The following is a 27788-nucleotide window of genomic DNA, read 5'->3' on the forward strand; positions in this document are numbered from 1 at the left end:
TGTAAAGCACTTTGTAAAACACATCATCATCCTGCTTAATTCTTTTATTGCTGTTGTTCTGTATTTAACAGATTAGATCTTCTGTAGCTGAAGAAGCACCTGAAAAACATCCTATCATCCAATATAGGGATGCTTTGGGATCTACTGGGCTTTATCCAGATATTCTCTTGCAAAGCCTGGTAGAGAAGAGGCAAAAATTCCAAGTTCTCCATGCAAGAAAGAGTAATGTTGCTGTTAAAAATTATTTCAGTTCCAGATGAAGCTTTCACAACACCAAAGGCTGGCTGAGAGCCCCAGTCCTGGCTCTAGGAAGGCAGCTGTTAATCCCTCCTTTAATATCAGAAACCCTCCATTAAAAGCTATTAGATCAAAGTAGCAGTTGAGTTTTGCCTCCCCTCCCCTGGAGTTAGAACAGTGAGTTCAGTGAGGTGCTTGGAAACCTCAGCACTGTCTTTGCAAAAATACTTGTGTCATCCCCAAAATAAGCACAATGGAACTATTTTTTTCAAGATTCTGCCATTTAAACAACAAAAAAAACCCCAATCAAATTTCAAAGCACACTTGGCAGTAAAACCAAGCGTTGTTAATGTGTCCAAATGTTCCAGCTGATCAGGAAAAAGCTGCTCCAACCAATCTCTTAAAGCTTTTCTTCATTCATTTTTCATGCCAACATTTATTTTTTGGTTAACTGGAAGCTGAAGTGGTAACTGAAATATCATGTTTTGAGAGAACTGATCTATACATCTAACATACATAATTTTGTTTACAGAAAACATTCTACAACACAGGAAGAATCAAGAAAAAGAAAACATTGCTACAGCAAATAAGACAGACTGCTCAAACCTTTTAGGTATACATATTTATTTGTCATTTTACAGTGGCTTTAGTACTGTTTTACGATAAGATTTTTAGAAAGAAAACAAAAACCAAAAAAAGCTTCAGAACAAGGCTTTAACTAGAACTACAGAACTAGTTATTGACAGTTTTCCTTATGAAATTCTAATTTCCTAAAGAGTATCAGTCCAAAAAACCAAGGAAGCATGACTGCTGTCCATAAAAAAAAAACCAAAACAAAAAACTTTCTAGTCATCCTAAAAACAAAGTCCAGCATCAGACAGAATAGCCACTGCATTGAGAGGAACATGTTCCTATTGCACAAGCATTGAGAATGAGATATGACAATCAAAGCCTAATTTCATAGGCAGAAGAGGCCACATGTATCTATAGAATTAGACTTCAAAGCACATTTTTCTTCTGAAATTACATACCATACTGCAACTAATATTAAGGCCATAAAACCAGAACACTGTAACAAGGGATAGGGCTTGATGCTACTTTTTGTGACATTTGGTAAACAGAAGGTGGGAAAGAGGACCAAAACAACAATGGATTCTGAGGGGAGTTAAACTTGAAGGCATTTCAAAAAAAATTCTCCAACAACTAAGTTTTGAAGGGGGTTTATTTTGATTTATTGGATAAAAGTGGATTTGATAATAAATCACTCAATGAGCCTATTATACTCTTTAATAGCACGTGTTCTGGCGTACACTAAAGAATATATTCTCTAGAATTAACATTTTCATTTGTACAAAAACAGTTAATGATTTCTACTTGTTATTCCCTCTTTAAAATAGATGAAGATTTGTATAATCTTTATAAATTATCTTAACAACCAGATAAGGCTTCACTGCACTGAGTTAACTGCACACAGGTATCTCTGGTTTGCTCTTAATTAGGCATCTTGATCACACTGAACTGCTAAAACCACCTGGGGAACCACAACATGTGATTTAAAGAAAAGGATAGTTTGGTATTGCTGTCTGTTCTAATTGTGTTCATTTTATTAGTGTATAAAACACCTGAAAGCTCCAAAGAAGCAGTAGCTACCATGGAAGATAAAACATTGTACTTCAGGAAAATCTGGGAATCTGATGAAGCTGAAAATGCACATTAGTCATTTTATAAAGTTTGGCTTGCCACCAGTTAAGAAAATATAGATATCAAAAACAGACAAATACACTGCTAACCATCTGTTACATTTTCTTTTAAAAAATTAGCACCAATTTAAGCATCTGAATTCATAGAAAAGCTCGTGACACAACTTGGGTTTTCAAAAAAAGTTTTTCCCCATCAGAAGACAACAGCAAATGCTCTTGGGCACTGAGGAGCTCTGTGATCAGTAACTAACACCAAAGGCTCTTCATGCCTGATTCCTTTCTCCTCTGCTTTTGTTATCCCAGGGAGTTACAGAGAGCTGAGCTACAGACCCAGCCTGGGAAACAAAGACACAGGTACCTGCTTAAGGACACCCCAGAAAATATCAGGGCTTGGGTTGAGTATTTTAGAGCAGGGACAACATCTTCCTGTGGTGCTCACAGAGCATCTGCTGCAGTGGAGTCCCACAGAGCAGATGCTCTGGCCTTACCACAGCACATACAACTACTTCATGATGCATAGCCAAAAGTTCAGAAAAACATTTTTTTTGTTTATAAAAAGAATCCTAGTGCTCACAGCCGGCTGACCCTGCTGTAGGAACAGACATTGCTGTGTCTTCGTTGTGTCTTTATCAAATAGATGGCCAGGTATTCACACTTCTGATCAAGTCACCCAGTTACAGGATATTTCTCAAACAAACAATCTCTTACCATCTGCTAAATTTCAGCCCATAAAAAAAAAAAAGTCTGATTTCAAATCTCTGAAAACAGGTTTAAAGAAACATGCTGATCAAATCGATCAGAATAGCAAAGATGGCAACCAAAATTTAAGCACATTAAACATGTTATGTCATTCCTTTTTACATGATATACTGGTTGTATTTAGAAGAATCCTAAAGTGCTTCAAACCCAGCAATTTATAAAGTTGATTTCTTTTTGTGCAAAACTGCAAGCACCTTTTCAAAAAATAAGCAGCAGCATCAAGGAATAAACTTAAATAGTTAAATGTATTTTCTCCATTTTGTTTTGAATTCTTGGACCAAAATGATTTGCTATGTTTTCAACAACAAATTGCAGAAGATTGCATTTTATTAGTTTAGTTTTATGCTGGACTTGTTATACATGTACTGTTTGAAATAGCGGACCCAGGTAAATTTATATCCACAAAGCAACACTGTGGGATTGAAATCCAACAACTGAAATTTTAGCTACAAAAATAGTTATTTTATAGAACACAAATAGAAACAATGGTTATCTCTCCACTTTCCTCCAAAACTCATATGAGAAAAGATGGTTTACTAAAAACATTAGTTTAGCTCCAGACATTTTTAGCATGCAGAGTGGGCAAAAAACAAAACTCATTTGATAAGTTGTGTAATAAGCTTTGAGAACATCACTGTCACTCATGTAATAGACAAACTAAAAAATGTAAAATAATGAGACAATACACTTTTTCTGTCATATTTTGACAAGTTAAAAAAATAGTCAAAAAAAATAATCAAAGACACTCTGGAAAAGCAAAGAAATCATTCGATTCATCCATAGAAACTCAAGTCCAAATTCTGCATCTGGGTGCAGGTGCCCCTGGATCAAAACCAGTTTTGAGCAGGAATTACACCCTACGTACCCCAGGAAAGAATTTGGTTCCCAGTATATGGCATCACTAGGTTTAGCATCAAGCCCTGGTGGAATCCATGTGACATGTGTAGAATATACAGACAAAGGCTGTTCAGCACTTCCCCCCACGCTGGGTCGCTGCAGGACTGACCCCGCACTCCCCAACAGCATCACGGGCATAAACATTTGTCTGCACTCCAACCTCTGACCTCCCCACACCCAGCTGGAGGGTGGCCCTTCTGACAACACAAGGGTCACCCACCCAGCTCTTGGAGACTCTGTATGTCAGCTGTATTTAAATGTCTAAATCCTACTTCATCCATAAAATTATAATTTTAAGGAAACCGATTTAGCATTTAAGGTCCTTCCTTTAAGAAAGAAAAATTAAATGTATGGAATCACTTTTTTGCTTTTAATTGATTTTGAATAAACATGTATGCTCTGTTAGGATGTAAAAAAAGTCAAGAGCCCTCTGGTTCCTAACAGCTTGGGAAACACCCCAACCAACCAGTTAATTTCTAGCTAAGGTTGAGTTTTTCATTATTTTGACAAGAAAACACAAACCCTTACTGGAAACATTACAAAACCTCAAAGGCTGTTTGCAAACAGTAGTTTCCAGCCCTTAAACTAGTTCAGTTTGTATTATCCATGCAGACAAAGACTTAATTTTGACATTCATTTCTTGTCTTTTTCAATAAAAACCGACACTTGTCATATCACTGTATTTCCTCAAAGCACACTTACAGGCTGCTTACCCAGATTGTAAAACACCAAGCTTCCCTTTCTAAGGTTTTTTTTTTTGAGGAAAAATGATATGAGCACAGATGAAATGAACTGTTTAAAACATACTCCATTTCTGCAATGCCATTCAGCTACTCAGTGTTCATATATTTGACACGTTTCTGGTAAAATATCTGATTGACAGCCATAGATCCCTCTCATTTTCAGGTGAGCAGTTAAGATTACAGATTGTATCTATGTTGACCACCACTTATTTTAATCATATTTCTTAAATTGTATACTGCAGTAGTGTTAACACTATACAAAGCCTCTCAAAGGAAAGTAACATTCATGTTTACAAAACTGAGCAGTTTCCTTAATATATATGTATACACACACATTCTTAATCTTTAAATACATATAAATATTTATAAATGCCAAAGTGCAAAAAAATGGTCAATTGCATCACTTTACACACATGATTTTTAGTATTAGGAACACAAGTGATTGTATTGCACACCAAACTCTCTAAATTTATAAACCCCTGCCAAGTTACACTGCATTTTGCTTTCCATCAGTGAGGATTCTCATGGCACTGACAACCATTTCACAAGTGTGGCACTGGATTTCCTCTGCAGCCAGGAGCACAGAGACATGTACAGAAGCTGCATGCAGGGCATTTAGAGCCTACACATGCACCCTGGAGTAGCCTGGGAAGTGCAGCATGCACCTACTCTGCACGGGTTTGTGTGAGTATCACCTGCAGATTTGCCCTCTGGAGATCGATGTGCATTTGCAACTGGGTTTTGAATTAACCTGGAATCAAAATCCACAATATTCACAGACATTTCATGCATGTTTCAAAGGCATTCTGTGAAATTCTAAAGCTTCAATGTACGCCACAGCAAGAAGACATTAAAAAAATAAGGTATGAGACAGCTTTTCCTGCAAGAAGATTTACAAATAAACTCAGTTAATCTCAGGGCTGTTTGGTTTTTTTTTGTTCTAAGAGTACATAATCAAGCTAACAGTATGTACTAGGAGAAGGTCAGATACCAGTTCAAATCATGGAGATAGGACAGTTGTGTTAAAAGCATTAAAAGACAATTTGAATCACAGAATAATTTAGGTTGGAAGAGACCTGGAGGTCATCTGGTCCAACCCCCTGTTATTAGAGCAGCCCAAGTCCAAAAGAAAAAATGCAAATACCCAAACAAATATCCAAACACAAGAAGAAAAAGAAGTAAATCTTTGTTAAGTCTTCTAAAGCTCTAAGTGTCAAAATGAACACAGCCCAGTACAACTTCACTTGAACAACCTGCAAGTCTTGAAAAATGAAATCCAGTAGATGACTTCCATAATGGATCACTCATGTTCATTGTGAACAGGTGTCTTCAGTAATTTTAACTCACACAAATAACAAGGACCAAAAAAAAAAAAAAAGATGCAAAAGAACACAACTTGTACTGTTCTGCTATATGGTAAATAGGTATTTTTAAATGTTTTTCCAGTGACAAAAATGCACTAAAAATATTTCACATATACTGTCAGCATCCAGAGACAAAATTAAGTTATCCGTAGATTTAAAACCAAACAATAAGAAAGAATCCAAGCCCCAATATCCTACCATTCAATTAAATAGAATTTTAAAAATCAGAGACTCCAGATGGCAATTCTGAAGTTAATATTAACTACTTTCTTAAGTTTTATTTCTTTTAACCTTCTGGGACAGTAAAACCTTAATCTTTTTGCTACAGCAAATTAAGCTATTAAAAAGGGGTATGATTTTAATATAAAAGCAACATTTGCATAAGGAGAAAGTGCTGCTTTCCTAATCATAAGGTCAGGAACAATGCATAACTTTCTTTTACAAGAGAAATATGTCAGTAATGCAGTGGCTGTCTGGGCCAGTATATTTTACAAGTTCTATTTATATATTCAAGTCAAGAGTATCTGGATTGATAGCTAAATATAGTGCCTTTAAGAAAGTGGTGTTTTACCTCATCCTGTACACCTCTTATTACTCTTACACTTCTATAGTTTAGTCACACACATGCACACACAAGACCCTTTAGCAAAATGTCACACCTGGGCACTCCAAAGTGAACGTGCACAAACTCACAAGAGTGTGTCATAAAGCAATTTAAGCCCTACTCTACTGCAAACACATTTACTAATTCAACAGATTGTGCAATGTAACAGGCAACGTTTCAATTATCTGATTCTGAAAACTGTATTGATAAGTCTGTTTGCTGTTTCAATTCAACCTCCTCCTCTTCTCTGACACTGTATCTAGAAAACATGTATTAAATATGATTTCCTTCCCCAGTACAAATAGAGAGGTTTCCCTAAGGTGAGAACAGAGCTGAGCTCTCTTAACTAAATACTTAATTTACAAGTGACTCAAAACTATGGTATTTTTATTTCTTTTAACTACTTGATAGATAGAGTGGACCCATTAAAAAAATGGAAAATATTTATGCAGCTTTTTCAGGCTGCAAGTCTCTCCAATTCATCTCTCCTTTTATCAGAGTTTGCAGTGAATGAAGAGCATCACAGATATCATTTCCTTCTCTGTTTATGCTTGTTAAAGGACCAGTATCACAAGCTAGAAAATACAGAACATTTCAGCACACTCTCCTCTTCCAAACAGGCACTGCTGCACAGAAAACTCGCTCATCCTTCCTCCAGATTTATTTAAGCCACTGTATCTTCCATGCACAGTAAAAAAACTGAAGAACTTACGAGACACATACTCATAAGTGAAACACAAAGTAATGGCTGTATTCTTCAAACTTCACATTTATCTCTTCAACAAGAAGTAGTGCAGTTGGAAAGGGAAGATAGAAAGGGCTCAATAAAAAAAAAAGTGCTACATGGAAGAATGAGTGCCCTTTAAAGGTAGAATTGAGAGCATTCAACATGTGAGCTCACACTTACATACAACACTCCAGTTAAATAAAGCAAACTGCCACAGTCACACATTAAAACAACCCTTCCTAGAGATTATACATTCAAGAAACCTATTAATGAGCAATACTGTACTAAAATGTAAACAACCACTGTGTCACAGAAGCCTGCCAGTGGGGACTGAAGATTGATGAAGCCACTGAAGAGGAGTTATTGGCTAAAGACCTATTGTAACTGCTCACCTGAAATAGGCTGAAACAAAGAAAAGCCTATAATAGTGTCTAAATTCAAATTTTTTTTTTGTTCTTTAGACATTGATTTGCTTTCATTCTACAACATTAAGCAGGCAATTTCATAACAACTGAGTAAAAAAAACAGGCATTACTTTAGCAGAACATGCAGAACATGGAGTTTTTCTACTTGGTTCCATTAACTTACAAGCAATTCAGGCCCAATGGAAACAAGAGCTTTTTTTTTTCCCAAAGTCAGGTCTGCAATCACGGCTGATCATCGACATCCTTCAAGGGGTCCTGTCAAGGCATCGAGGCTGCTGTCTGTGTCTGAGGCCAAGGTTTGCTCTGTTGACATGGATGAAATGTCATTGATAGATGATGACTGGGAAGGACTGGTGTTGCTATTCACTGCTGCATCTGTGCTAAGAAAACCAAACATAATAAAATCTGAGGCAAGACAATACTGCAGACACAAATAAGCACAGTTCTGGGCTCCAAGCTGTTCTTTCCCCACAGAAATCCTTAGGAAATCAAGAAATTATTAAAGAGTGGAAAAGCAAGCACTAAGGGCCCTAGCACTCAAAAGCTGAGGTGACCTTTAAGAGATTTTTATTTTTCTCCCTTTCTGTGGAAGAAGGAGAACAAAAACTAACAATGTATAGTGTGAATAGTGACCTGAGTGCCAAGAAATCTAACAGATATAAGTTATTAAAGACAGCACAATATTCTAATCACTGAGCTTTGAGAACAGCAGCAAACATCAAGGATTCAATCATTGGCATAAATATTTTGCACTATTAACTGCTCTAAAGGAGCCCTAATGCTGTTTAACCCTGCATGGAAGGGGTTCCTGCAGAACCAACATAAAAGTTACCTGTGCACCAGGTGATATAAGATGGTAGCCATTATTTCATGTGAGGACTGAGCCCTTTGGGGAGAAGGCAGCTCAGGCAACAGGACACACAACACTACTCAAGTTTTCCTACAAGTTCACGACAATTAAAAACTGGAGCACGTAGGTCTCCAAAGGCAAATCAGTCTCAAGAGTCCTAAACAACAAAATTTTGCCTACCTGGATTATTAAACAGGATTTCCTAATTTACCAGTGCCACAGGCCAGCACTGTGTGTGACAGTTACAGGAGAACTACTGAAACAATGACTAACCTGAGGGCTGATCTTTTACCACACCATTCTTGCTCCTTTCTTCCCAATCCATAACTTCTTTGTATATTAATTCTTATGAGAAGGGCCAGAGGGAAAGAAAAAAGAGACAGAAAAAAACACTGTAAGAACACATAGGATTTGTATATGTCACATATGTATCAAGGTAAAAGGAAATGGTTAAGGGTCTGCCTGGAAGTATAACTGTAGAGATATTTATTTTCTCTCTTTTTTTTCAAAGGCCTATAGCAATTTTAAAAGAATTCTACAGGTTTGGATTTAAAAATCTGATTTTAATTAAAACCCCTATGGATATTTTACTTTGATAACAAAGCCATACACAAACATCTCTATGCTTGAAGAACAATCTCTGTGGATGTATTGAGCAAAGCCTGGAGATTTTGAAGTAGGGTAAACAGTTAAAATACTGCACTAAACCCCTCGTTTACTAATCAAGGATAACTCAGGGTACAGGCACCTAAACAACAACAACAACAAAATCAGAGCTGTAACTTAAATCACAGAAGCTTGTGTATGCACCCATAGTCTTAATGTAACTAAGAGTAACAATATCTAAATAGATTAAGATCTTTTTAATTCTGGGTAACAATGTTTACAAATGCATTCAATTAGATTTAGCTAATCCATTTAATTTTCTACCTTGCAGTAATCAAAGATAATTTGAAGTGTGCCTACCTGTGCTGGCCCTAAGGATAATATATGTCTATATAAGCCAGAATCAATATCTGAAATCTATAAAGCTGTTTTACAAAAGCAAGCAGCTTTCAAAGTAGTCAGCAAGGATGTCTATAACCCTTGGTCTTGTGATGGCACATGTTTAAAATTTGAACTGCCTCACCATTTAATGTTTTTGACTAAAACTATAAGGTGGAATTGATTTCAATACCACAGTGCTGTCTTTTCTTTTGTTTAAGTCAACAGTTTAACCTAGTTGGTCAATAAACGAGCAATCAGAGGAAAAACAAACCCTCACCAAAGAACTCTTCTGCTATTTAAGACTTGTAGAACAAATGAACTAGTAAATATTGACAAGAGATGTGGCTTAAATAATGCACACTGAGAAGAGGCATGTTTTTTTTTTCAGAGAATTCTCTATCAAGGAAAAAGCTATATAGATTACAAACACTTAAGAATAACAGAAAGAGAAGAAAAAAAGAAAATGCAGCTTTTTGTTAACCAGACTTAAAATGTTACATTTATATATGAACATATACACACCTATCTATGTATTTACACCACACAGAACGTGTTTCCATTATTGATTTATCTTCCTGTTGCCACAGGCAGTACTGCTTATTTGTAATAGTGGGTTCCCCTCAGTTACACAATCCAGCACATGTGTGCTGTGGGCCACACATTAATAACACGAGATATTACAATAAATGTAATTCGACATGCTCAGTTCTTACCTTTCCATTCTTCAATTGCATGTTCTCTTTCTTCCAATTGTGCATCATAGATTTGAGGTGGAGGCTACAAAGAAAAGAAAAGTCTATGTTGTGTCTACTGCATCAGGTCAACACACCCAGTCATAACTAAAAAAATGTAAAAATGACAACTTTTTTAGCCTTTTGTTACCTTCACTGTTGGCAGTTTATTCTCTATACCTCAATGACATTCATTTTACAATTCCAGAATTTGCTTTTAAGTCCTGCCTCCCACTGAAAGGCTGTTAAAAAGCATCAACTAAAATTAAACTCTTTTTAAGGCTTTGTAGGGCCTTAGAGCAAGTCTCTGTTTCAGACAGCCCTGGATTGCCACCAAAAAGGCACCTCTTTCTGTGAAGTAAATGGAAATACCAACAACCATTTTCAGTGTTGATCTGAAGGCTTTATGTGTGACTTCTGCTTTCCAGTGAAGGAGTTCAAAGCATGCTCTTGACTAAAATTAAAGGTATTTTTTTCAAGTTATTAAACTGGTATCTTAAAAATTTATTGTAATTGCAAACTTACAGCTTCTGCTTCAGCTGGATCATACCAGACAGTAATATAAGGATGACGTAAGGCTTCATCTACAGAAATTCTCTTGTCTGGATCTACTACAAGCATTTTTGACAATAAATCTCTAGCTTGGCTGGCTAGAAAATAAAGGTGAAAAGAACACACATGTAAAAGAGCTGTAGAGTTTAATATCTGACACAGGAAACAAATACTGGGAACAGAGGACATGCACAGTAACAGATTTCCTTCTGGTCTAGAGAATATAATAAGGTGGGTTGGTTTTTTTTTCATTTTCTCAGTAATTATCTGAAGTTGAATTAAAGCCAAAATGAGCTGTATGCACACAGCAGTTAGAGAAAGATAATCAGCAATAACCTCCATAACAAGTGTTGCTTTAGGAGAACATGAAGTGACAGACATTATTCAATGGATTAAAATTAAGGGAATTACACAGAATCCTGGGGATGGGGAAATAGTCTGTATTTAGTAACTGCTACTAAGACTCCAGAACTTGTCATAAATGAAAGAAACACAAGGTATAAATCTTTTAATGTTGACACCTACTGCAATAAACATTTTATATTAGGTTTTTTAATTAGGTGTAAATAACATCATAAAAAAAAAAAGAGAAAAAACTCGCCTTACTTTTTAACTTGTCACGATCAGATTCTGATGGAAATATCCAGTCTGGGAAGAGCTCTTCAAATTTAATACCAGGATATTTTGGCCTGTTTTCTACATAATTCCTCACTGTAGGCTGCAGTTTCTTCATGAATTCTGCTGATGGTGTTCCTAATTGTTCAATAACTTTATTCCACTGATCAATATCTGCACCAGATCTTTAGGAAAATCAGCTGAAGGATTTGAAGTCTGCACTATACAAAAATAGCACTTACAAAATCTGAAAAGTTAGTGAAAACTTGAACAAAGGACATAAATAAGAACTTCATTCTAGCACTGGCAGTATCCTGAGCTGCCATGCAAAAAGCTACACTGACAAAAAAAAAAGATTCAGATTTTAATCTGAAGGACAGGCTGGAAGTGCTGCACAATACATTATGCTTAGGTATCTCCTCCTAATTATTATCTATTGGCTAGTATTGAAAGCAATACTTTTTTGGAGTCCAAAAGAAGCTTATTTGGCAATTGTATCCACAGCAAAACAACTCTAAGGACAAAAAAGTAAGGCTGCTGTGTAATCTTCTGAAGTGCCACATGAAGGTGGGGGGAAAAATACACAAAAACCCCTAAAGCACAAATAGATCCCATCCAAAGAAAGGAATTTTCTACCTGTCTCCTAAGGAAATTAAGCTTTGGGTTGTAGCATTTGGTGGCAGGGCTGGTTGGATGGTTGGGTCAGGTTTTTTGTGGTTGGTTGGGGTTTTTTTGTTTGTTGTTTTTGGGGGGTTTTTTCAACATCAGAAAAGGTTCAGAGGGGTTCTGAACAGCAAATCCAGGTTCCTGTAGGTTTTTAGCAGGTTGGGGTTTTTTTAAAGTGTATCAACCATGGTAATACTCACAGATTACTCTGTTCTTAAATCCAAAATTTAAATATCTCAGAGGAATAGTATTTACAAACCACAAGTTGAAATTGTGCCTCATGTTTCTTCAGGACTGTCCCTTCTCCCTCTTTCAAGTGAAGGAATTTCCCCCAGACAACATACCAGAGCCTGCTCTGAACTTGGGGTAACAAAGCTCATTTATCACACCAAGAAGACACTGCATTAATATTCCTGATATTTAAGTCTACTCTGATTTATACTTCAGAGTTTTTCCTGATAAAAAGAATATGCAATTCCAGCTGAGCCTATTCACTGACCTTGCAAACATTCATAGCTAAATTCATAATCTAGCACTTCAACCTATCTATTCTCATAGACAGATTATGCAACAAAACAACAAGTATGCTGTACTTTGAATTAAGATGTATTTAAAAACATTGAGGTGCTTTTATTGTAGTTAGTGTGCCAAAAATACAACTAGGAATATATGTATTGTCACTGTTTAAAGCTAAGACTTTAGATTTAGACTTCTGATACAGAGATTGAAAATTTTATTTACTTATTGAATGCATTCCAATGGAAAAGCTGTTATTAAAATAAAAATTAAGAAGTGAATATTGTTAACATCATGCTAAAACAAAGCACAGACAAAGAATATTGACATGTACAAGGAAATTTTGTTCCTGGTCAAGAAACTGATTTTTGTGAGATCTCCACCAATCTAGATTCAAGAAGATGTTTTTCTTTTGAGTAACAGCAGCCTGGTTAATCAGGTAATCAAATTAGAGTCCAGTCTATAGAGGTCTCAGAGCACTTGGGGGAGGGTAGAAAACTTAATGACCTATTCAATTTAGAGGTAAAAACTGGGAAAAAACAGTGTTTCAGTTGGACTGTTTCAAAGTGCTTTACAGATGGTGAAATTCGAAAAAAAATTCTCACTATAGGATGGACTTGAAATAAAACAAACCTCTTATCAGAAACCCATGAGGGATTTCAGGCTAAAGCAGCCAGAGCAAGCCCTGAATGACAAAATCACCCTTCCCATTCCAGTGACTTCAGGGTCAAAAGTAACCAGCAGTTTAAGCCATGCCAAGTACATTTGTCTATTTTTGGGGGACTCTGGAAGAAAAGAAGTTGAAAACAGAGTCTTTCTTACAATCACAGTAAAGTATGACTTCTCCCAAGACAGCCTGAACACCCCTCATGCTTTTTTCATCAGTCAGGCAATTAATTTCCTTCACCACGTGGGCAGGAAGAGCATTAAAAACACTCTGGTGCTGCCACATTTTTCCATTATTTCACCTTAGGTATCTTGCCTGGTTTTCCTGCATTTCTCCTTTCCAGTCTCTCAGGCCTCCAGAGCTCCAGTCAGGAGCAGGTTCTGTGCCTCCATCACCCTGGCAACGCAGAGCATTTCATTCCACCCAGAGCACTGCTGCAAGTATCCCAGAAATCCCCAGCTGCCATCTGGGAAAAGACAAATTACTGAGTCTGAGGGTAAGTTTTCCTGAAGATAGTCAAGGGCATAGCACTGGAAAATATGCTGAATTTGGCTCTATCCTCTATATCTGCAAATACTAACACATTTTAAAATTTAACTTGAAAACAAACAAAACCTCAAGAAGCTTCAACAACACAAATTGTCAGTATTTCACATTAAAGAAAACTGAAACTCTTACAAGAAGCAAAAATCCCTGTAAACACAGCTATGCACTTCCATACCAGGGGAAAAGATCCCTTGAAACACAGATTGGTGGAGCTTCAGTGACCCTGAGGGAATCACAAATGGTAACTTATTCAAAAATTATGCACAAAATTTCCTTCATTTATTCATGAATAAATTGAAATAGCCCATGCTAACAACATGCAGGTGAAAGACACATAACATACATGAAGAATTGTGTTAGGTTGGTCTGAAGGCTTCAAAAGGTAAAATAATAAGTATAGAAAGGAAGAAAGGTAGGAAAAAAAAGGACTTATTTAACATTAATCATTGGTACTACTCAATAATGCATGATCAACTGCTGAAGATTAGTGTCATGAAATTTAGCATTACAATTGGAAGTCCTCCTCTATAAGATATGTAGGTATCTGTGAACAGGTTCTTGATATTTTTAGTGGTGGACTCAACTGCTTCTTGCTGATGAACAAAAATATTATTCTTCCTTCAAAAACTTGGAGCACAAGGAGCTACATGAGACCCACAGCCACAACTGACAATTGTGGTTTGATTTTGTTGGCTGGATTCTATTTATTAACTGATCCATTTTGACTGTTTGGTCCTACAACATTAGTATTTTATAAGAGATTACCTATAAAGGCCAAAATTGATTTTCCTTCAGTTTTTATAACTGGAACTTGATAACGAGTCAAATGTTTTAAATTTTGTTTCTAGGGAAATATTTTAAAACATAATCAAAATCTTCAAAGAACATCTTTATTAAGGATCACTTCTGTTCACTTAATACAGTGTGAACACTTGTTTGTGATCCAGTGATGTATAACTGAGTTTTCCAATCTCTGAGACCTAAATATATATATATATATGAAAGTTTGTTTTTAATACAGTAAAATTTCCTATTATACAAGAAAGTAGAATTTTATCAAGACAGGTTGCCCAGAGAAGCTGTGGCTGCCCCACCCCTGGAAGTGTTCAAGGCCAGGTTGGATGGGGCTTGGAGCAACCTGGGCTAGTGGAAGGTGTCCCTGTCCATGGCAGGGGATTGGAACTAATGAGCTTTAAGGTCCCTTCCACCCCAAACCATTCTGAGATTCTATGATTTTATGAAATCTTGGTCAAAAATATTGGAGGAAGAAATGGAAGAATAACAATCTTATAGAAAAAATAAGCCTAAAATCAAATTTTCGTAGAATGAAACAAAAAACCTCCAGAAAGAAAGTTTTTCTTTTTGTATTAAATAATAGGAATAAAAAAAGATCTCATGCAGTGTGCTTGCCATTGGGACACCTTTGCCCAGCAAACACTAATAAGCAGGAAAAAAATCTGATTGAAACTCAAAAAAATTGTGCAATAAACAAAATTAGTCTACTATTTGAACAAACAGTAAGTAAAATCCATGCACAGTAAAAAGTAACTTTGTAGGTTTTTGCTTATAACACTTATCTACAAAGAACAAGAGCAAAAAAAAAAGCAGTAAGTATATTTTCTGGTTTTTATACCTAACTGTTCCCTTTTTTAAACTACAAAAGCTGAAGTTTTTAATATATATTCCATGGATTCAACTACTGCAAGTTACATTAAATATAGTCTACTAAGAAAATAAAATGAAAAGCTCAACAATTTGGTTAATGACACTAATTTCAAATAGTACAGCGGATCTATTACAACATGTTATTGAAAATACTGCTTATGCTTTTATACTTATACAGATCAAAATAATTGTGTCTCTGTTGGAAGTGGAATGGGATTCAGGGATGACTAGGGAAGGATACGATCAGTGCCTTGGAATATCACACAACCTTTCACCAATTCTCCCATGATGCACCCAACTGACCAGATATCAACTGAAAATAAAAGTGAAATGATCAAATTATGAAGTATCATGAACAAAAGTGAGGAAAACAAACAAAACCATCTAAGCATCTACAATAAAACACAACAATGTGGAAAACCAAACTGCTCACATGAATTTTCAATCATATCAACACCAACTGACTGTTCCTAAATTTTGTCATGAGCTTTTTGTAAAATGTAATCAGTGTTTCCACTTGTGAAACGACTGTGAAGAAGGATACAATCTCTTCCTGGGAACAGGACTTTATGGAGCACCATTTCTGCCATAATGCACCCAACAGACCAGATATCCACTAGCACATGTTAGGTGCAACAAGGACAAAAGATTAAAGAGATTTTTTTAAAACACCACAATTACTTATTTGTAAGCTCACCCTTTATTCCTACAGTCCTGCAGACTATTTCTGTCCCAACCAGAATAGCCTCTACTAAAGTTCTGATCCACATCAGCACTTCCTGTATGACAAGCTGCCTTGTGCATTAATTAAAGTGTTTTTTTCCATTACCAAGGGCCCAATCAAGGTCCCTTGTTTTACACAGTCAAAATTACATGTATACAAACCCCATGGTATCCCCAAGCCCTTGTGAGAAAGCAAAAAGATTTACTAACATGCAAGTCCAGTGCCAGTAAAAATCAGCAGGTAAAACCCCCAATAAAGCAAAAATTTCCCTGACAACAATTTTGTTGGCTCAATGTTCAATATCTTACAGCTGTGTTGGGTTTAATAATATAACACACAGCCTCTTTGAGTGCTATGCAAACTTGGGAGTATAAGACATGTTTTATGAAGGGATCTGCAGCAGATTTTAATAATCAAAGAGGGAAAGGGGGACACTGCCAAAGGTAAATGCATCAGAAGAAAATCATATTGATTTAAGGGTTTATTATTTATGTAATGATGTTTTTTGGTTTTGGGGGGAGGTTTAAGATCAGCCAGAATCAAGTGTCTCAAGAGGTCTTCGGAGAATAAAAAAATGGCAAAAAGATAATAAGTGAACACATGAAAAGATATAACAATAGCAGGGGAGAGGGAGCAGCATATGTTAAGTGCAGAAAGGCACACAGAACAGCAAACTATTATATTCCCCACAATTATTACAGTGTAATTTTTTTGTTACTTCCAATACCACGATTAGACACGACAGGGGAAACCAGCCCTCCCTCCTCCTTTCAAAGTTATGTTCCAAGAGAGACATGCTTTAGACAGAAGATTTAAAGCATTCCTCCAGCAACTTACCATTCTCCTTATATCCCATTCCAAGGATAACCTCTGGTGCTCTGTAATACCGTGTTACTACATATGGAGTCATCATAAAGTTAGTACATGCTGTTCTTGCCAGTCCAAAATCAAGGATTTTTAGGGTACAATCTGATTTTACTACTATGTTGCTGGGTTTCAAATCCTAACAAGAAATTACTCCAGTTAAGGAAGGATTAACATTCAGAGTAATACACACACACACACCCTCCACAGTCAATATAAGCCAAAAATTCACTTTACTGACGACTGCATTTTCCTGCTCTGGTGTATTTGCTTCTTTACACAACCCCTTCCCTTCCTCCCTGTTTCATAACAACTGTGTTCACAAAGAGTATTTTTAATGATCTACTACTACCTACTCTGTGGATGATACCAGCTGAGTGGAGATGCTTGATACCACAAAGCATTTGGTAAAGTAGATAGGACATTCTTTCATGATCCAATTCCATATGAATAACCTGGCACAAATTTGCATCCATCAGCTCCATAACCAAATATCTAAAGCACAAAAAAAGAAAGCATTAAGGAAACTCAAGTCTTCTCATATGAGGTTTAAGCTTAGCATAAGAGATGTTTAATAAAGTTCACTACTTTGCTAACATAGGTGTCAAAAAGGTTAATGATAAAAAAAGTCCATGCAGTTACAAAATTAAGTTATCTATTCAAATAGTCTGTTGAAAAATGAAGTGTTGAATAGTCCATCACAAGACAGCAAAATTCCACTAGTTTTATAAACAGTAACACAAAAAATAATTATGACTTTATGCAGCATGAAAAGCTACGACTGACTAAAGTTGATGCAGAGATTGCAGATATTGCAATGTAAATGCTCCCTTTCACTGTATTTTAATCTAAAACATTAATAAGAAAATTAGGATAAGCACAGTAAAAACTAAGAATCATCGAATAATTTTCAAGTTAAAGTATCATCTGCTTACCCACCTGAGACACACACACTCCCTCATTTACTCAGGAAGCCCATTCACAAACCATAACAGCATATTCCCTGGAACCTATAGGAATATCCCACCAATCAAATGGCCAGGAATCCTTCCTAGACCAATTGACACAGCTTGAATAAAAAAGAAATATATTCAGTTCTTAATTGAGGCCAATAATACTGTTGTGCTGATGTGATTGGTACAGCAAAAAAATGCTCTCAGGTTATCCAGACCAAGTAATTATCCTGAGGTGATCCCCGTAGCTGAAGGACCATACAAACCAACCAGATACAAGCAGCAAAGTATGGCAGACAGCTGAAGAAAAGGTAAATATCCTTTTTTTTATTTCCCACTTCAGGGTAGCTTTTAGCTACCCTTGATTTTCAAGGCATGAAGTCTGTAGGATACTGGAAATACACCTCCAGTGCTTAGGCTAGTATTTATCAGAGAAAATTAAAACATAAATCTAGTACTTACACATCCTGAAATTCTTCTAGTGACTTCTGTGGTGTAAATACATTCAATAAACTAATTATCTATAAAATAAAAACAAACATTAGAAGAAATCTCTGCTTTAATTCACATAAAACTCCACTATTACAGAAGTTACTATTCAAAAATCAAGTGCACACTGTTACTGTATACAACTTGAACGTTACTTGGCTGCAGTTAATTCACATATGCTGAAAAACTGCCAATTCAGAAACAGTTCCAAACTGCAGCATGTGTGCCAAAGGAACCAAGACAGAAAAAAAATCATCCTTTTTTTTTTTTTAAAGTTATAAGACAATTTCTATTTCCCTCCCCAGTGCCATTTTTTTCCCCCATAAATAATAATCTCTTATTTTAAATCACATGTTGGGCAAGGAATTTTAGCCAAGGCTGTCCAACACCACGTGCACAGAGGTGCCCCACGCCATCCCATTAAACTTAGATTATGATGTACTATTTCCAGAACTGCTAAAATTACTGTACTGCCATCCTTAATAACCACCTTGCTTTCATTCTGCTACATCTGGACTTCACCAAAATCTTACTTAAAAATCAACCCTGAAAGGCTAATTATTCCAGAAAGTTTGAGACCTTACTGCACTACTTCAGTGACCAACGACGTTTCTAGTTCATGTTAGTATCAGAACATAGCAGCCACATAAATTTACATTCTTGCACTTGAAAACTGAATTATTGCCACCAAGGCTTATTTTAGAAGGTTCACAGACTTTAAAATTCACAAGTGTTGGCCATAGTATTTCCCTTTTGTTTATCAATAAATTGTTAGACAGTGCTGCACCTCTGCAAACCCCATCAGTTAAATGCTGTATTTAATAAAAATCTTGCCTAAGCTCAGAAGATTCAACTACAATGCAGTTACAAGGGTCAAATCCCCAAACCATCCCACTGCTAAATAAGCTTTGCTGCAGTAAAACTTAAAAAGGGATATGGAACAGAGCAAGGCCAGCTCTGTAAAGCTGACACTGATGGCAACCTATACCAACACCAGAGCAAAACCCTCCTCCCCCTGGCACTGCACACCCCAAACAGCTCACCCAAAAACTTAACCATACATCGTAGAGAACAGCAAATCTTTGCAGTCCTTCACTATTTTTCCATTACTTTGGTTACTAACAACAAGTGAGGAAGCCAACCCAGAGCTTTTCTGACAAGTGACAGTAACTGAGGGAGAGAAATACAAAGGCCAACTTACATTTTTGTGATTGACGCATTTTAAAAGAACGAGCTCTCTGTAGGCCCTTTTTGCGTGGGTTTGGTTCTGAAAAGGACGACTCAGCTTCTTCACAGCAACATTGATTCCAAGGACTGTATCAAAGGCAGCACTAGAAGTGTTCAAAGACAAACAAGTTGAAGTCTGTTTGAGGGAAAGGAGGGGGCAAAAGGGAGGCAGGAGTGAGGAAAGAAATCAAGAGTCGAGACAAAGCATACCCACTAACCTGCTTGTACTAACTTCATCTAATTCTAATTCAGAAAACAAACATCCTTTAAAAACCACACAGCCTTTAATAAATATAAATAGGTCAAACAGAAGGTGCTGACATTCATCAGAAGTCTTCCTGCTCTCCTTTCTGTCTTTAGACTGAATCTGCTGACTCAAGACTCACATTCAAAATTGCAAGATCTAAAAATATTTTAGGCTTATTTGAAATCAAGAAGCATTTCAATTGCCTAGTCTGTATATTTGGAATATTTTTGGACACTTTTGCTGACTGACAACCATTTAGTATTTGCAGTAGATATTTCTCTTTGCTAAAGGAGAGTCACAACCATGTCTCTACGATCCCTTCTGCAGGCATCAATATTCTCCTTTCTGTGGATAATTTACAATGATAGAAAATTTTAGTGCCTAGCAGAAAATTACCTTCATCATCTGCTTTTGGGGGGGGGGGGGAAATCCATTGAAGAAATATGGAAAACTCAGACTGAAGGGAGTAATACAAGGGTTTAAAATTGAACATTACCATAAATTTTATCCTATTTTTCAGTTTTGATTGTCCCTTCCCTCTGCAGTTTGAGGTCAAAGTGTGAACTTGCTCTAATAGTTATAAGAATCTAAAGCTAAATAATCTGTATAAGGAGAACAAGACGAAAGTGGGAATATTTTTCATTTTTTACACATAGACTATTTGGCAAAATATACATGAATTCATAGCACATGCTACTCAGGAGTTCCAGTCTTTAAATAGTTCCAGTTTTAAATAAGGATTCCCACATTGCTCTATTTCCATTTAATGTTACTTTCATAGGGTAGGAAAGAATTCCCATTCACATATTTTCCAAGCACATTTAAGCTCTTTGTGAGCTCCTTTCCTACCTCATCATGGTACATACAACACCAGAATTAAAAAGGACCATCACACAATGGTACTCCTACAGAAATTACAGCTCCCCTGCGACAACAACAATACTCAAATTATATCAAGTTTACCAGCACAAAGTCCCTGCTTTCCCTCCCTCCTGGAAAAAGCCCCACCACAAAGCAGAGCTCACACGTGAGATATTGTGTTTTCTTGGAGCCATGCCCCAAATTACACGTCCCAAATGTGAACCAATGTGCCACTTGCACCAAAGACCTGCTAGTATTTATTTCAACTTAGCTCTGTGAAATGCATAAGTCACTATTCAATGCCAGAATCGCTCTGAGATTTAAAGCCTTTATGTCTGTGCAAAAGAAAACACACAGTGGGAGGAAGGCAACTGGCCAGACAGTTGGAGAAATTATTTTCCTCCCAAGTATGAAAGCATTGATGTTTCAGTATTCACTTCACCCAAAAGATGTTATATATAAATTAGGGGAGTTATATGTTAATGACTTTGATGTTTAATGACTTTCATATGTTACTGACTATACTGGCAAATTACTATCAGATCAGTAACCAACAGGGTCTGCACAAATTAGGAGGCAGTCACAGGTCAGCAGTGGACAGAGGAGCAATTTTAGGGGAAGTGTCCCTCTGTGATCTGACAAATCAGGTGTATGTCAAGCCTCAGTCTGAGCAAATGTGAAGAACTCCACTGAACCTCTGATTTTGGAGATAAAAAAAAAAGAAAAAGAAAAACCACAACTTGTCTGATACCTGCATAATCCAAGAGGAAGAAATAAAACCAGACTGGTAGAGGTAAAAAAAAAAAAAAATGGTAAAAAACTGTGTGAGCATTAATTCTTTCCTTTGGTAAATTAAATAAGACAGAAAATAATCTTTATTGCCACCAAGACCCCACTTCTAAATATTACCTCATTTTACATAAATACACCAAAAAAATCATGAGTGTAATTTGTGTTAAATTTCTTTCCCCATCCCTGCTCATTTGAATTCAAGACTTTTTCATCATGGCAACTGTTTAAAACAGCAGATTTGCCAAAGCCTACCCAATTATCACCTTGGCTGCTAACAAAACATCCACAAATTATTTCATTGCTTGATATCAGAGAAGAATCTCAGTGTCTACCCCACCACACAACAGTAATTCCAATGTGATTCCAGTAAACTGTAACTAGGTCTTCAGGGCACTTGTGGTAGTTTTCCAAAAAGTAACAAACTTATCCCAACTGTTTCTCCAAGTGCAACTGTAAGTAAAGTTACCAACACAGTCAAAGCTGTGCTATTTATAAGATTGTGGCTTTGCCGCATTGCAGGACAAAAGAAATTTGCTGGGACAGAAAAATTGGATTCACTAAAAAATGTAGGAAATCAAGGACAAGAAAGGAAAAAAAAAAAAGGCATCAGGAAGTTGAAGACAAAAACTATTTCAAAAGAATGACTGTGCACCTAATTGGTCAGTTTGAAATAGATTACAAGACTTCAAATGGATGAATACGTTAGAACAAAGAAGTGCAGTGAGTTACATATACGTGTACTTTGTATATAAAATACAAAACATATATCCAATTTCTCTCCTAACCTGTTTTCAGGGTGAGCTAGAAATACCCTCTACATAACACTGAGTTACTTTTTCACCTTCCTAGAGCTCTCATTTGCCGTTTTTCTTAAGCATGTGTTCTCAAAAATACGTATTTTCCTACATTTTAATACCAAAGATAAAACTTCACAGAAGCAATAAGAATGGAGTTTCCCATTAACATTTTGGGGGGAAAAAAGCAAATTTAGACCTCTCCTAGCTGAAGTGACACATGTGGTGTTAAAAATTTCTCATAGAAGAAATGAAATCCAGACACAAAACTCCAGAAACACTTTTTCTGTTTTTTATGTTAAACACTGGATGATAAAAAAAAGCATCACATCCCACTAATGACTTGACAAATTTTCCAGCCAAACACGGCAGGATAGCCCTCATCTTACACTGAGTTTTCTACATTTTACATTCTAGTATTTTGTTTCTTTCCCTTGTGCACTATAAGAGATTTTAGGAGAAATTAAGATTCTGCACCCTCTTCAACTTGAAGTATTTCACAGGAAGATGAACGTTTTACACCATGTTTCACTCTGCTACTTCATAAATCAAGTAGTTTCAAAACAAGTCAATAAATCAAATCATTCCTTCTTCCTCCCAAAACATTGCCCTTAACACTACCTGAACTTCATTTTGAAGCAGAGACCTAGCTGAAGTAATTTGGTTTACAAATGCATTACTTCTAATGAAAAGAGAGAAGTTTACAACCACCCTAAATTCGTGCAGGCCCTCTAAAACAAGTATAACTCTGAGAACATTTATACCTGAAAAATGTCAGCACTACACTAAATCTTACTCAAACACTAATGACCAGGATCTAGGATGCATGTCCCCCCACCACTCAACCCACTGAAGAAGAATGAAATATGGTGTTCTCATTTGGCTTATTTTTCACCTATTAGCAGGGCAATAGGGGTATCTAAATAATCTAAAAATAAAGGCATGCTCTCACAAAAAATGCACTGTTTTCCCACTTATATAACTTATTATGTGTATGAAAAGGGCAGGATGACATGGGCAGGTGCTGTAGAAGGAGTTGCTCACAATACATGAGTCATCACAGTTATTCTGCAGATTTCATAGATGAAGACAAACTGCAGGCTGGATTTAAAGCACGAACAGCCCACCATGTGTTGTGATTAAGTTCAATATCAGAGAGTTCCTGAGTGCATCTGTTTGTTCCCCTGCGTTTGGAATTAAAAACCGCATCAACAAACATTTCTGCTGTTACCAAGTAAGTTTTGCCCGACAAAATCTGGGCTGGAACCAAGTTGTGCAGAATGGATTGCTGCAGTCTAAAGAACATTTGAAAGTGTTTACCTTTAGCTGGCCCAGAGGTGTGGTGCCACACAAGAGACTAAGGTTCAGGATCAGCCTAATGGCTCTCACGTCCTGGGCCACTGGAGGCTGGACACAAAGCTGGGGTGACAGGAAGGGCTGGCCAGCCCAAACCCCTCACACAGCATCCCATGGAGTGACAGTGACACTGATCTGCCTCATCCTGCCAGTTAAGGGCAAGGCCACTGCACTGATGGCTCCTAGAAACGGACAGGAGTGATGGGGAATAAAAGAGGGGGAAGAAAGGAGGGGCCGTGACGAAGAAACGAGTAAAACCCAGAGTCTTTCACAGCTGCTTTGTCAAACCTTACACTGCAATGTCACAACTGCAAGGGGGTGGGAGAACTAGAAACAGAAACAAAGTGGTTAATGAGAAAGGAATAAATTTGTTGACCATTTTAATTTAAGCAGTTACATTAATTTTCCCTAAAAAAAAACCAAAAAAGAGGTTTGCAAGTGAACTATAGCTAGCAATTGGTTTAGAATTTATTTAATCCATAACCCTGTAGCAAGAGAATTTATCATCAGTATTTGCATTCTGGTGCCTCTATGAGGAATGCATTACAATTTTGTTTCAGAAATACAGTTTTTTTATATTTAAGGGAAGTATTTATTACTCACCAAACAATGCCCTGTGCCCCTGATCCTATGGGCTTCAATTGCTGATAACGTTTTAGTACAGTGAATGTTGAATCTGCAACTTGAACACTGTAAAATTGACTATCACATTTACTGTCAGTCATGGTGTAGTGTCATGTAGTTTCCTCTCTTCAGGGCCTGGTGAAGTTTTCAAGATCTTAAAGAAAAAGAGAAGAAACAGATGTTCAATTTCTCACTAATTTTCAGGCAGACAAGATGGAAAATATATTATACATATTTTAATACATATGAATTTTTCAACAGCACACCATTAAACAAACATTCTTTCAGTTTCTTGTATTACCACTGCTAATGAAAAATACTTGCAGACAGACAGCAATTAGAGCCTTCACAGCTTTAAGGAAATCCATGTTCAAACTCCAGTTTATAAACCAAAAAGGTAAGTAAACAACTGTAAAAACAAACAAAAGCACCCAAATCCAACAACTCTCTACTCCTTGAAGGCTACTCCATAACTTAGAATTACTACTGTGTGCTAGGACTGTATTAATTTCTGTATTACAAAAAAGAAAATTAAAAATTATGTTTTTTTCAAACACTGAGAATGCAGATAAAAGCAACAGCAGAAATCCATGGAGTCTGTGGACAGAAGGAAACTGGGTTTTAATAAAAAACTTGATTAAAACTGCAAAACAGGTTTGAAACAAAACTGCCCCCAAATCCCTGTGGCTGCTGCAGTTTCTCCAACATCCCTTTCAACCTAGTTCAGTAGAAAATTCCAAGGGGGTCTTTGCCTCCTCACCTCTGCCAGGCAACCCTTCCCTGATCCAGACTTATCCCAATACATTCTCCCTCCCATCTTACACACACCATAACACCCCTGATATATATAGAGTGATACAGAATTACAGTTCTGAGCCACAGTTTGGAGGAGACTTTCCTGTTCTGAGCCACAGTTTGAAGGAGACTTTCCTGCCACAATAGAGAACAAGTTATATCCATCTGTCAGGAATGAATTAGAGGTAAGTAATTACATCAGAGAGCACAGTAATGGACTGAACCTCTTTAGCTCTGAAGTGCTACAGTAACGAGAGCACAGACCGCCAGTTTTCCTGGGCTTCCATCCCTCTTCCAAACCTTACAAGAAAATTACCTCAGTAATTACTGAAGAGGTCTCTAACAAATTTTCCCATTTTTAATTTTGCATTCACTGTGACAGTGTCATTAGAGCCTGGAGTGATTTGCACAGGCAAGAGTTCCTTGAAACAGGAAATGAGAGCAGCTGTGTCCTGTGTGGTCTGGTTCAGCTACAGAAAGAGCAGCTCAGCCCCCTCTGTTGACTGGTCCCACAGAACATTTGTAAGCCAATGCAAAACAGAAAAGCCTCAAGAGCAACCCAGACACCCACCCTAGAAGGGCACAAAGCCACACAAATTAATTTGGGTTGCTTCAAGAATTAGAATTTGGACCTGCCTCTTCCTCAGTGCACGTAGGAGGAAGCAAGATCTTTTCCATGTTTTAAGCCAGTAGATGAACTCCAAGGAATCTGCAATAAAACTAACTGAAGACCTACAAGTCCTAATAAAGATGGAGTTTAAAATCAAACTGCTAGTAGTTAAGTTAGTCTTAAGACATTCTCAAGAAATGTCTGGAGTCCTTTCCACCTTCTAGTTTCTCAAAATCTATGCAGCATTTTAAGAAGCAGATATTCAACTGGGTCATCTCCAGCAGCAATTTAGACAGTCAGTTTACTTGGCATTTCCCCTTAGTAGCTTAAGAAAAAAGCAGAGGAGAAAGGACCAGCAAAGGGAAAATGTGAGCTACCACCTTCCTGCCTCTCTCACAGCAGTAACAGAGGGAAGGAGGAAGAGAATTACATCCCCTACACAATAATTTTAGGGGCAGTCTGATGCAGTTCCAGCCAGCTCACACCAACATGAGACCAAAGAAATGCCTGAAGAGGTGCTCCAGCCTTTCCTAGTACATCCTAGGAAAAACCCCACTCTTTTTTCCAACCTTTTTTGCTACATCAAAGCTATGGACCTTGAAGTACCAAATTTTTTGACAAACAGTCCCTGGGCAGCCATGGTATTTTCAGTGAATCTTCATTACTGGAAGAAAGGTACAGCTGGAAGGTCAAGATCCTCTCTCTGAAAGGGCTTACAGACAAAACCAAAAAAGCATAGATTTTGCATAAGCTGGGTATCAAGTTGCAGGTTATCAGCCTGTTTGTTACACAAGAACTATGCTGTACCTGAGGTCTTCAGGGGTTCATGAAACACTTGTCTATAAGAGATACAAAAAAATTCAGTAAAATGAAATTATCCTGAACTAGAGAAATTCTCCCTTTTAGGATCCTTGTCTGCATGAAGCCAACTTTTAAAAATCACTTAGAGATCTGGATAAACTCTTCAGACAAGACCCAAAGAGGGAACGAGGTATCAGAACACACAAGTTTTATGTATTCTGACACCCTTAGCAATTCACCATGCTAAGTACCTCTCCATAAGATAAGTCCTAATTTTTACTTGGGCTGCAAGTTTCTCGGATGCATTAGGATACATATTATTTCAGACATACACATTAGTGCAGAAAACCTCCCCCTATTCTCTTATCCACCTTTGCAAATGCACTTCAAATTCAGGTGTGCCTTTTTAAGGACTACCATCCAACAGTGTTGGGCTCTTTTTTTAATCTCTACAGGAACGTATATCAACAGGTAAGAGTCCAACCACAAATCAGAGCGATTTACCTCCTACTCCTCTACTCACAGCCCTTGAACAGCCCGTTACAAACCGAAAGTGTAACAAGGCAGTCGCTGAGTAATGCCAAGGGATTACAGCAGTTCAGAGGTTCTCTGTAGCTGTCAGCCCTTGGAAAAGTCGACCTTCCTCTTTAAGCAACCCAAACCACTACCGACCAAGCAAAGATTTTACCAGTACCTCTCACGGCATCACTCCGCTGTTACACACGCACTGCAGGCAAACACTGCACGCACCTCAGCGCTCTGCCAAGGCAAGTTGGTGGGAAGAGGGAAAAACTTTAAACGTGCCGTAACCTATTTCGCTGTTTATGTAAGAACCGAGAGAGAGCAGCTTTCCCACGTCTTCCTTAAAACTTCTACTGAGGAACTGCTTCGCCTCCAAAGCCGCGGCTCGCCCCGGCCGCACCGAGCGGGACCTGCAGTCCCTGGTCCCGCTCCCTCCACCCTCCCGGCTCCGGGAGCCGCCGGGCACCGGGCACGGAGCGAGAGGGGAGCAGGCGGAGGGCCGGCTCCCAGAGCAGCGAGGGGGGCTCGGGGCAGGAGGGAGGGCCCGGCCCCGCCGTTGTCCGCGTTCCTCCGGCGCGGCCAGGCCCGGGCAGCGGCCCGCGGGGCGCCCCGGCTGTGCCCGCGCCGAGCGGGCGGCCCGCGGGTGAAGCTGCGGCCGCCCCAGGGCTCGTCCCGCCCCGGTTCCCAGCCCCTCCGCGGCCGCCGCCTCACCTGGGTCGGAGCGGCCCGGCCGCGGCCGCCCCCGCTGGCCCGGCCACCGCACGGCGCGCACCGCCGCTCACTGACAGGCACGCGGACCAATCGCGATCCTCCGCCGGCGGAGCTCAGCCAATCGAGCCTCGGGGGCGGGACCTACCACCCGCTATATAAGGGAGGGC

General features: G+C 37.9%; 1 protein-coding gene across 5 annotated transcripts; it reads right to left on the reverse strand.

The window, feature by feature from the left end:
- Positions 1-843: 843 nt before the first annotated feature.
- On the reverse strand, positions 844-27668 carry MAPK9 (mitogen-activated protein kinase 9). 5 transcript variants are annotated; one of them, XM_018081090.2, is made up of 12 exons: positions 27622-27668; positions 24162-24336; positions 19483-19612; positions 18255-18313; positions 17196-17334; positions 16813-16978; positions 15493-15564; positions 11183-11365; positions 10550-10674; positions 10007-10070; positions 8580-8651; positions 844-7831 (listed from the first exon to the last, which is right to left on the reverse strand). In XM_018081090.2, the coding sequence occupies exons 2-12, from the start codon at positions 24281-24283 to the stop codon at positions 7689-7691; spliced, it is 1275 nt and encodes a 424-aa protein (XP_017936579.1). In that variant the 5' UTR covers positions 24284-24336; positions 27622-27668; the 3' UTR covers positions 844-7688. The 5 variants fall into 5 exon arrangements, with proteins under 5 accessions (XP_017936579.1, XP_017936580.1, XP_008919283.1 ...); XM_018081091.2 differs by having other exon boundaries at positions 844-7836; XM_008921035.3 differs by lacking the exon at positions 15493-15564 and adding an exon at positions 15796-15867.
- Between the last annotated feature and the right edge of the window lie 120 nt (positions 27669-27788).

The sequence above is a fragment of the Manacus vitellinus genome, unplaced genomic scaffold, assembly GCF_001715985.3.
Source record: "Manacus vitellinus isolate BGI_N305 unplaced genomic scaffold, ASM171598v3 scaffold_51_pilon, whole genome shotgun sequence".
NCBI classification, from domain to species: domain Eukaryota; kingdom Metazoa; phylum Chordata; class Aves; order Passeriformes; family Pipridae; genus Manacus; species Manacus vitellinus.